Source organism: Colobus angolensis, unplaced genomic scaffold (assembly GCF_000951035.1).
Source record: "Colobus angolensis palliatus isolate OR3802 unplaced genomic scaffold, Cang.pa_1.0 Scaffold448, whole genome shotgun sequence".
Taxonomy (NCBI): domain Eukaryota; kingdom Metazoa; phylum Chordata; class Mammalia; order Primates; family Cercopithecidae; genus Colobus; species Colobus angolensis.
This window is the reverse complement of record NW_012117910.1, coordinates 747,431-758,804: the sequence shown is the minus strand read 5'-3', so window position 1 is coordinate 758,804 and position 11,374 is coordinate 747,431. Positions and strand designations below refer to the sequence as shown.

General features: G+C 51.0%; 1 protein-coding gene across 1 annotated transcript in view; it reads left to right on the top strand.

Annotated features, from left to right (window-relative positions):
• The window catches only part of SF3A1 (splicing factor 3a, subunit 1, 120kDa), a 25,672-nt gene extending 15,065 nt beyond the window's left edge, over positions 1-10,607 (top strand). The window contains exons 6-16 of the mRNA XM_011957694.1: positions 225-375; positions 692-885; positions 1,763-1,880; positions 2,192-2,377; positions 3,342-3,463; positions 3,559-3,804; positions 4,722-4,929; positions 5,439-5,593; positions 6,867-6,968; positions 7,083-7,154; positions 7,924-10,607. Coding sequence (XP_011813084.1) covers positions 225-375; positions 692-885; positions 1,763-1,880; positions 2,192-2,377; positions 3,342-3,463; positions 3,559-3,804; positions 4,722-4,929; positions 5,439-5,593; positions 6,867-6,968; positions 7,083-7,154; positions 7,924-8,025 — 1,656 coding nt within the window. The 3' untranslated portion in view covers positions 8,026-10,607. The remainder of the gene's footprint in view (positions 1-224; positions 376-691; positions 886-1,762; positions 1,881-2,191; positions 2,378-3,341; positions 3,464-3,558; positions 3,805-4,721; positions 4,930-5,438; positions 5,594-6,866; positions 6,969-7,082; positions 7,155-7,923) is intronic.
• The last annotated feature ends 767 nt before the right edge of the window (positions 10,608-11,374 follow it).

Below are 11,374 nucleotides of genomic sequence, written 5' to 3'. Positions count from 1 at the left end.
GAGACGGTGTTTCACCATGTTAGCCAGGATGGTCTCGATCTCCTGACCTCGTGATCCGCCCGTCTCGGCCTCCCAAAGTGCTGGGATTAAAGGCTTGAGCCACCGTGCCTGGCCTCCATTCGGTTTTGAAGGAGGCGCTGGCTTTGATGAAAGCCCTGGAGGTGGTAGCCTCATCAGGAGCAGACCCTGCTTCAGCTTAGCACCGAGCTGTTTCCCATCTCTAGGTGTGTTACCGAGTGGAATGGGCCAAATTCCAGGAACGTGAGAGGAAGAAGGAAGAAGAGGAGAAGGAGAAGGAGCGGGTGGCCTATGCCCAGATTGACTGGCATGATTTTGTGGTTGTGGAAACAGTGGACTTCCAACCCAATGAGCAAGGTAGGTCTGCGAGGGGTGACTCCACATGGGAAGCCACGAACTCTGAGACTTCCCAGGAGGCCTTATGCAAGTGTTCCTAGAGAGCAGCAGAATCTCTCAGAGGGCTTTATCAGTGTCTGTTTCTTCCCTGCTCCCAGAAGACTTTGGTTCTACCACTTTGCCCAAGTTAGATTCAGTAGCTACTTGCCAGACCCTAGATGGGCCTCTGAAGATAGCTGGAGAGAAAACAGACATAGCCTCAGCCCTTGGGAAGCTCAGACAGGCAAATAGATGGGTCTTTGATAAGGAATACCTTTGTCTCTGGCTCACCCTCTAGGGAACTTCCCTCCCCCCACCACGCCGGAGGAGCTGGGGGCCCGAATCCTCATTCAGGAGCGCTATGAGAAGTTTGGGGAGAGTGAGGAAGTTGAGATGGAGGTCGAGTCTGATGAGGAGGATGACAAACAGGAGAAGGCAGAGGAGCCTCCTTCCCAGCTGGACCAGGACACCCAAGTACAAGACATGGATGAGGTAAGCTGCTGGGCGGGCCTGTGGGATGACCTTTTCTCCTGAAGCCCCAGGAGATCGAAGTGCTCTCCACCAGTCAGATCCAGCTCCCTGGTGAGCCTTGAAAGGAGGCGTGGGTCCTGAAAAAGGCCATACAGCTGCCCAAGCCCAGGCAGTACAGAGCCTCTTTCCAGCTCCGGCAACAAAGATGCATTCATAGGCAAGGATCTAAAAGCTGTGCTGACCTGTTTTGTGGCCTTCTCCCTGGCCCAGACACCCTGCTCTCACTGCCTCATGCCAGCCCTCAGTTAGGGAAATCACTGCATTACCCTATTCTGTTTTGAGCTCTCAGCTGGGCTCCAAGCTCCCAGAGCTTTTCTAAATGTAGCCCACACTTCCTTTCAGGCATCCCTACCCCCTTCAAGCCAGGCCCTTCAAGCAGGCATGGAGTCTCCAGAACCAGACTGTTCTCCCCCTCTCGGAAAGAATTTGTGCACAACCTGAGAAGAAAGGGCCCCTGTCTGTGGGAAATGACTTTTTCTCTCCCTCCCAGCATTGCTGTGTGAGCGGCTACCATTGATTGCCCACTTGCCCCCCCTGCCACTCCCCCGGCACTGCCCCCCCAGCATGTTAAGTGCCCTTGGCCTCTTGGGACTGCCTGGTGCCAGCTGCTGGAAATGCCTGGGAGGAGTGCTAGGAGCATGGCCCCAGCGCTCCCATTCATGCTGTGAGGAAGCAGGTTGGCCTGCTGCCGGCTGGCCTCAGCTGCCCTGGGAGGCTTAGCACATGGATGCCGGCTGGCAGAGGCCAAGGCTCCTTGCCACCCAGAGAGCTGTCAGGCTCAGCTACAGGGATGTGGCCTCAGCCCCTCTTTGAGTCCTGCCATTGCTTTGCTTTTCAGGGTTCAGATGATGAAGAAGAAGGGCAGAAAGTACCCCCACCCCCAGAGACGCCCATGCCTCCACCTCTGCCCCCAACTCCAGACCAAGTCATTGTCCGCAAGGACTATGATCCCAAAGGTAGGGCCTGATTCCCAACCCTCGGACTGCCCAGGAAGGTCCTGTGTGCCCTTGTGTGTTCCTCACACCCGTCTTTCTAGGAGGGCTTGAGGTGCAGCTTATTGTAAAAGCATTGCAAGCCCATCTGTTACAGGTTTCATGGTGGGGAACAGGGCCCAGTCATCTCTGGTGCCCTAGTGCCTTTCACAGTGCCAGGTACAAGAGTGGCACTGAATAGATGCCTTGATGAATGATGCATGAATGAAATACCACCCTCTTAACTCAGGTGGCTGCCCACCAGTGTTCTTACTGAAACATCTGTTTCCTTTTAGCCTCCAAGCCCTTGCCTCCAGCCCCTGCTCCAGATGAGTATCTTGTGTCTCCCATTACTGGTGAGAAGATCCCTGCCAGCAAAATGCAAGAACACATGCGCATTGGACTTCTTGACCCTCGCTGGCTGGAGCAGCGGGATCGCTCCATCCGTGAGAAGCAGAGTGATGACGAGGTGTACGCACCAGGTGAGGTGGGGGTTCCAGGAGAGCCCATGATGATCTCCAAATTACAGTCAACTTCTTCTGAGCAAACATAGAAAGCAACAATTGAGGTCAACAGAAGCTTTTGAGGAGAGTTGCACCCTGTGATATTGCAAGAGAACTTCCCACTTTCCAGAGGACTCCCCGTAGAAATTCCCCAAAGGCAGACACTGAAGGAGAGGACATGTGCCTGTTAACATCCCAGAGAAAGCTCTGGCTTTAGCTGGGAGGGCTTCCTGTGGCTGTTTAGAAGGAGAGCACTGATGGCTAGAGTACCCCAAGCTGCTTGGAATGGGGCAGGGACTGTGCCAGAGGTGGGAGACTGCACTTCTAGTTTTGACTCTGCCACTTACACCATGTGGCCCTTTCCACACAGTTGCCCTCTCTGACTCACCATCTTATTTAATTAATTAATTAATTAATTAAATTTATGAATGATGGAGTTTTACTCTGTCTCCCAGGCTGAAGTGCAGTGGCACCATGTTGGCTACTACAACCTCTGCTTCCAACGTTCAAGCAGTTCTCCTGCCTCAGCTTCCCAAGTAGCTGGGATTACAGGCACGCACCACCACGCCCAGATAATTTTTGTATTTTCAGTAGAGATGGGGTTTCACCACGTTGGCCGTGCTGGTCTCGAATTCCTGACCTCAGGTGTGATTCTCCTGCCTTGGCCTCCTAAAGTGCTGGGATTACAAGCATGAGCCACCTTGCCCGGCCTACTGTTTTGTTCTAAGTCAGAGGGGTTGCACAAGCACTGGGTTTGTAGGCTTAGTACTGATTGGATAGCTTTCCCTGAGCCCAGAGGACAAGAGTGCTGTGTTGGGACCCTGAGTCACCCTCATTCCATGGAACCGGCCTCCTCCCTGCACATCAGAAAAGCTGCTCGCTTGTCAGGACACCTGGTTTATTTTCTCTTTCTATCCTCTGCCTTTGTTTTGTGACTGTACAGGTCTGGATATCGAGAGCAGCTTGAAGCAGTTGGCTGAGCGGCGTACTGACATCTTCGGTGTAGAGGAAACAGCCATTGGTAAGAAGATCGGTGAGGAGGAGATCCAGAAGCCAGAGGAAAAGGTGCGTCTAAAGTGGAACCTAGTGTCTTCTCTGCCCCCCATCTTTCACACTTGGGCTTAGTTCCAGGAACATTGTGGCTTTGCTTTCATTTGCAGGTGACCTGGGATGGCCACTCAGGCAGCATGGCCCGGACCCAGCAGGCTGCCCAGGCCAACATCACCCTCCAGGAGCAGATTGAGGCCATTCACAAGGCCAAAGGCCTGGTGCCAGAGGATGACACCAAAGAGAAGATTGGCCCCAGCAAGCCCAATGAAATACCTCAACAGCCACCGCCACCATCTTCAGCCACCAACATCCCCAGCTCAGCCCCACCCATCACTTCAGTGCCCCGACCACCCACAGTAAGCCAGCATCTACCCTGCAGCTGACTTTTTAGAGCTTTGTTCTTGAGGTCGGACACTGTTGGCTGAGATGGGCAACTGCCTTACAGTGTGGGGTGGGTCAGTTTGAAAGAGAAAGAGCCCTTTAAATGCAAGTGGGAACTTCTAGCTTAATCTGTTTGTGGAGGAGGGTTGGAACAAGGAGGGAGGTGAGAGGCAAATGTGAGAAACCAGTTTGTGTCAGAGAAGGGCTGACACAGAGAAGGGCTGTCAGCAGGTTGTGTCTTAAGGGCTTATTGAGTCTTTGAGGACTGCTGACCTGTCTCCAGGAGATTTAGTCGAGGTCTCAGCTCCTCTCCCTATTTTTTTTTTTTTTTCTGAGATGGAGCTTCGCTCTTGTCGCCCAGGCTGGAGTGCAGTGGCACGATCTCGGCTCACTGCAACCTCCATCTCCCGAGTTCAAGTGCCATTCTCCTGCCTCAGCCTCCCAAGTAGCTGGGATTACAGGCATGCGCCACCACGCCCGGCTAATTTTGTATTTTTAGTAGAGACAGGGTTTCTCCATGTTGATCAGACTGGTCTCGAACTCCTGACCTCCGGTGATTTGCCCACTTCAGCCTCTCAAATTGCTGAGATTGTAGGCATGAGCCACTGTGCCCGGCCAAGGTCTCAGCCTCTTTAGTGACTCAGTGATTGCCAAAGTAGCTGGTCGAATTTGACCTGCCAAGTCCCAAGTAGAGTGAGTGTCATCCTCGGGCTCTCAGTAGCTCAGTTCCTGTTGGACGCCCAGTGTGAGGCCACAGTTTCTCAGTACCAGGGGCCAGGACGGAGCTGTCTAACCTCCATCCTCAGAGCTGCAGGCAGCCAGTTGCCAACTGTGTGTGCCCTTAGAGTCCAACTTTGGCTTCCTGTAACTTGTGGGTCTCTTTCCTGCACAGATGCCACCTCCAGTTCGTACTACGGTTGTCTCTGCAGTACCTGTCATGCCCCGGCCCCCAATGGCATCTGTGGTTCGGCTGCCCCCAGGCTCAGTGATCGCCCCCATGCCGCCCATCATCCACGCGCCCAGAATCAACGTGGTGCCCATGCCTCCCTCGGCCCCTCCTATCATGGCCCCCCGCCCACCCCCTATGATTGTGCCAACAGGTCAGTATCTCTTGCATCACTTTCCAGGCCGTTAGGTCAAGAACCACAGGCCAAGTACTGTCAACAGAGCAGTGGCTGATGCTAGTGCCAGCTGTTCCAGCAGGGTGTCCAGCCCAGAGGAGAGGCCCTGGCTTCCTGTGTGGAAGATCCGCAACCCTAGAGCTGGGAGCCACCATTCCTGGTGGAAATGGGAGGCTGAAATGATGTAGCCAGTGTCTGCATTCAGGGGTCAGGTCCCCAACAGGCTCAGAGGCCTGAGAGTTGCTTGTTGCCTGGCACTAGCTCCATCCATCAGTCCTGCCCCTCCTGCAGTCCTCTGCTGTCCAATCTGGGCAGCCTCCCAGGTCCCCCTGCTGGGGAACCTGCTGGCTGTCAGACTCAGCAGGGAACAGCACTTCATACCTCTGACTAGAGGAAACCTTTGCAAACTCCTGTCTCAACTTCTCATCAGCCCTGAGTCCTGGGCCTCTTCTGCTCTCTCATGGGGCTGCTTATTCTTGTCTTTGCAGCCTTTGTGCCTGCTCCACCTGTGGCACCTGTCCCAGCTCCGGCCCCAATGCCCCCTGTTCATCCCCCACCTCCCATGGAAGATGAGCCCACCTCCAAAAAACTGAAGACAGAGGACAGCCTCATGCCAGAGGAGGAGTTCCTACGCAGAAACAAGGTGTGTGATCCCAGAATACTGCTCAAGTTTCTAGCTGGAGGGTTCAGTCCCACCCCTGTCGTACACTTCCCAGACTGACACTGTTTCACTCCCAGTCTTGGCTTCTGGGGCCTAGGTCAGCCGCTGGAGGCATCTAAGGGCTTCTGAGCACACCGTGAATGTGGGGTCAACAATTGGAGGAGCAGAGAGCATTGGTGGTGATGGTGATGGTGGTGGTGGCAGAGGTGGTAACTGTGGTGGTCCCTCTGGTGTAGACTTAACAGGCCAACAGGGAGACCCAGCTGCACGGACAGCACAACTCAGGTGTGAGAGGGACCCTAGACCCCTGGAGGAAATTGTGTATGGTGTTTTAAAATTTACTGTGGCCTTCCTCCCCAGCTCTAGCCCTAAGGAGGTCTGCCTGTTGGGTGGGATCCTGTTGGGGTCCTGGAATAAGAGGACGTGGGGACCTTGTCACTGCCAGTCCCTAGGGAAGCTGTCAGGCTGCAGTAAGGATACAGAAACAGCCCCAGCTTCTGCTCCCCTAATGTCTTTGACCAAATTATTTGTTTGTTTTTTTTTTTCTTCCCCCCACCCCGCAACCTCTGCCTCCCGGGTTTAAGTGATTCTTATAACTCAGCCTCCTGAGTAGCTGGGATTACAGGTGTGCATCACACACCCAGCTACTTTTTGTATTTTTAGTATTTTAGTAGAGATGGGATTTTGCCACGTTGGCCAGGCTTGTCACCTGGCCGTAAGTGATCTGCCACCTTGGCCTCTCAAAGTGCTGGGATTACAGGCATGAGCCACCGCACCCACCCTGTTTGTTTTTTAATAATAGTTCCCATTTCTTAAATGCTTAACTCAAGTACCAGGAAAGAGCTAAGTACTTTACAGATACTTCCCCCTCAATACTCAAAACAGTCATTAACCCTCTCTGATGGATAATGACATTGAGGCTCAGACAGACCTTGTTAGCTGGGAAGCTGAGTTGGGAATCCAGGTCTTCTGACCCTGCAGGTCATATTGTTTTCCCTTGGGATGTGCAGAGTATTTTCACCAAAGTTCTTCACTTTAGCTCCAAACTCACCAGGAGACAAGATAGAGATGGTTTTAAAGAAAAGAAACCTAGAGTGACTTGTACAACCTTACAAGTGGTATCTGGTGAATCAGGCCAGAGTCCAGGAGCCCAGATGCACAGGTGACATTGTCTGGACAGGCCTCGGGATAGCAGAGGATAGTTCTTGATTGGTTCAGGGCTCCCTCGGCATAATGACCACCTCCTGTTTTATAGGGTCCAGTGTCCATCAAAGTCCAGGTGCCCAACATGCAGGATAAGACAGAATGGAAACTGAATGGGCAGGTGCTGGTCTTCACTCTCCCGCTCACGGACCAGGTATGGGTTGCTGCCACAAACTGGCATCGGGTGCATGGGAACCAAGCAGTCAGGGGAAAGCTTCCTCTAGCTGGCCTTACCAAGGAGTTGAATGACTGCTGCTTGATCCCACAGGTCTCTGTCATTAAGGTGAAGATTCATGAAGCCACAGGCATGCCTGCAGGGAAACAGAAGCTACAGTATGAGGTGAGTCAATTTGTCCACAGACCTGCCCCTTGGGTCCTGACACCTCTGCTTTCACAGAAGCTAAATCTCTCATGGAAGCCAAAAGGGGAGTGAAGTGATATCTGGGTGTGGCCATCTGAATCTGTCCTAGAAGTCATGATGCTGGCTGGGAGTGCTGGGGCAGGTGTGCCCAACAATGCAGGGCTCTGGTGGGGTCACAGTAGAGTTTTGTGTGGGATCTGTAAGATTCTTTGCCTCAATGATGGGGCATAGAGATTTAGGGACAAGACTTAGGCATGCTCTGGTGGGTTCCTGATCCAGTGGTTGGGCCATCCCTGCCGGTGCGACCTCAGGCAGCCTGACTTGGAGGTGATAGTCTAACCCCACCTGGTGCCAGGTCACACGGAGGTGTTATGTTCTTCCTCTCTAAACTTGAACAAATTCCCGCTGTGGGCCTCAATTATCTCTATACATTGAGGCTGTTGGGCTAAGTGATCCCTAAAGGTCTTGTGATTTCAGAGTCAGAGCTCCATGAAGTTAGTCAGGGCCAACTTTTTGGGGAGTTCAGCTTTTCAGTCAAATGTCGACAAAGGGGAGGAGCGTAATTGGTGAGAAGAAAGGAAACAGTGGGAGGAATGAGAGGCCTCTAATCCCCCACACCTTACCTTCTTACAAGCTCCTGTATTTGCTAAGTCCAGAGCACAAACGGACCAGGTGCACAGTTGTAAGGTTGCAGCGGTATGCCCAAGGCTGGGTTGCCCCACGCTAAGGCATGCTCTCCGTTTTCCAGGGTATCTTCATCAAAGATTCCAACTCACTGGCTTACTACAACATGGCCAATGGCGCAGTCATCCACCTGGCCCTCAAGGAGAGAGGCGGGAGGAAGAAGTAGACAAGAGGAACCTGCTGTCGAGTCCCTGCCATTTTGCCTCTCCTGTCTCCCACCCCCTGTCCCAGACCCAGGAGCCCCCCTGAGGCCTTGCCCTGCCTGCATATTTGTTTCCCTCTTAACTCAGTTTGGGAATTCAAATTGTCCTGCAGAGGTTCATTCCCCTGACCCTTTCCCCACCTTAGTAAGAGTAGCTGGGCTTTCTAAGCCACTCTCTGGAATCTCTTTGCGTTAGGGTCTTGATTTGAGGACATTCATTTCTTCAAGCAGCCCATTAGCAACTGAGAGCCCAGGGATGTCCTACAGGATAGTTTCATAGTGACAAGTGGCACTTGGCTATAGAATATGGCTGTTATTGTCATTAATCATTTTGTACCTTGACATGGGTTGTCTAATAAAACTCTTGGACCCTTGTGAAATCAGTTAAATAAGACTTGTCCCTTGGTCACCTGTGCCCTGCCCAGACTCGATGCAGTGGTAACACTGCAAAGTGCCATGTGGCTTCTCTGAGGATTTTTGGGCTTTGTAACTAAATTCTTGCTGCCCTCATACTTTTTATGTATTAGAATCATATTCGTATTGCCCTTTTAAAACATTGGGATCCTCCAGAGGCCTGCCCCTTGTATTTAACAGTAATACAGGAAGCATGGCAGGCACCACGAAAACCAAGGATAGTTGGTGCAGTCCCTGTGTCAGTGGGTGGTGGTTTCCTGTCGACCTGGAATCCCATCACCTGATTGATTGGCTCTGTGGTCCTGGGCAGGTGCCTCATAGGTGTGTGGATATGATGCGGTTTCTTTAAAACGTATTTAACAGATACTTAATTGTACTAAGGTTATGTGCCAAGGGATAAAATTTAAATAATTTACTATTTTAAGCATTTTATCCATTTTAACTCACATAATCCTCATGTGAGTATTCCTGTTTAACACTTGAGTAAACTGAGGCACAGAGAACATAAGTTGCATGCCCATAGTCACACACTATGAAAGTGAAAAGAGAATGTGTGCAAAACACGTCACAGTCCTGGTTTCTGAGTAAAGGCAGGCTGTTATCTTTAGAATCAAACTATCACAGGGAGATAGGCGATGCTGTGGGTGTTGAGGGAGGAAGGTGAGAGCCTGTTGCTAACAATTTCCTGGTTTTAAAGCTAAGGCTGATTTCATTGGGAAGATCTCACGTGTTTGTAGCCCCTGAGAATTCCCAGTGCCTTTTATTTGCAGTCCTTCCATTTGGCCCTCCTAGCTCCCCTATCAGGTCATCTCCGGGACTCAAGAGGGGTGAGACCATTTCCCAAGGTCACAGATTCAGCTCTCTAGTCACCAGCCTACCCCTGCCTCTCCCTCTCACCCAGAGTCAGTACCAGTTTTATGGCTTTATTACCAACTGCTGGTCCCTCCCATTTTCAACTTGATTGATGGGATGTCACCCCTTATCCTGTCTGACATTTGCCTCTGGCCTGGTTGCTAGAAGTTTGTCCCAGGGGCCAGAGTTGAAATTTGGCTTCCTGAGGTGGGCTTTGTGGTTTGGGTGCCTAAAGTGAGCCCACTGCTGGTTGCCTGGCTGTGGCCAACACCAGAAACCACCCTGAGCACCACTGGGTCTCATTCCAAGAAGGAAGAGGGTCAGGAGACCTGGGGAGTCTCATACTCCAAGCTCTTCTTTCTTTCTGGGAGCAGTGGGCAGGTCATGGTGTCAGGGCACTCACCCCCACAGACTGGCAAACCCTGCAGAACTTCCGTGGCTGAGGCTGTGACCGGAGGCCAGGAATGCCGTTGGGTGGAATGTGAGTGAATGGGCCCTTTGAGCTGCCCTCTAGAGAGCAAATTGTTTCCTGGAGTTCCTGAATGAACATCTGTCCTGGTTCGCTCAGACACAGAAGCTCCATTGACCATGAGGCCTTGCGAACATCAGTGGCCACAGGCCCAGTATGCTGCCTGGCACTGTACTCGTTTAGGACCTGTAGCATGTAGGTAGCGTCCTGGTGTTTATAATACACAGCTGCTCTGCACAGCAGCTTTTCGGATTCTTCTTGCAATCTCCTGAGGATTATCTGCCCCATTTTTAAAATGAGGTGGAATACCCAAGGTCATGTAGCCAGTGAGTGCTCTGGAAAGCCAAAGCAGCTCATCCCTTCCTGGAGACCACACTGTCTGCTGTGTTCCACCAGACCACACTGTGAAATAGGAATAAATGTTCCTGTTGCAGGACTGCTGGGAAAATGGGTGGGGTGGCACTTAAGTCACCATAATTTTGAAGACTTGCACACAGGGGGCTCCAGGAATTGTAGACAATAAGGAATTTCAGTTCTACCCACTACTTAAGTACTTGTACTCTTAGAGGAGGCCAGTAATGATCAGAACCATTTTACTTTAAAATTAATATATTGTATTAGATAATATATTAAGTGGTTATATTGGGTTATGTTAGGATATATACTTGAATGGAAATACATGTAAGCAATTGTCATATTTTACTTATCCCTGTAATTAGACAAGAAAGCATAATATAGCTCATGGGTACACATACCAGTGTATAAGATTTTTAGAAGTTTTTTTAAAAATAAAAGCAAAATGTAAGATCTTGGAGATACGATCATTAACTCTTACCAGATATGGAGATTGTTCTTAACTATTCTGCATTGTTACATTTTTTAAATTCTGCATTGTTGCCGGGTGTGGTGGCTCAGGCCTGTAATCCCAGCACTTTGGGAGGCTGAGGTGGGCAGATCACCTGAGGGCAGGAGTTCAAGACCAGCCTGACCAACATGGAGAAACCCCGTCTCTACTAAAAATACAAAATTAGCTGGGCATGGTGGCACACGCCTTTAATCCCAGCTACTTGGGAGGCTGAGGCAGGAGAATTGCTCCAACCCAGGAGGCAGAGGTTGTAGCGAGCCGAGATCGCACCATTGCACTCCAGCCTAGGCAACAAGAGTGAAACCCCGTCTAAAATATATATACACACACACACACACACAATTCTGCACTGTTATATAAAAGAACACTCCACCTGGTGAGTGCCCCCGACACCATGCCCTGCCACTGCTGCCAGCATGTGAGTGAACAGTTCTAGGTACCCTTGGATGCTACAATGCATGAAGCAGGACAAGATAAACTGCTGCCAGGCACAGTGGCCCACCTATAGTTCCAGCTGCGTGGGAGGCTAAGAAGATTGAGCCAGGGAGTTCAAAGTCAGCCTTGACAACATAGTGAGAACTCATCTCTAAAAAAGTTTCTTTTAATTAAAATAGAGCATTACAGAGAATACTGTCATTACAGGTGGCAGGCGCCTGTAATCCCAGCCAGCTACTTGGGAGGATGAGGCAGGAGAATCTTTTTTTTTTTTTTTG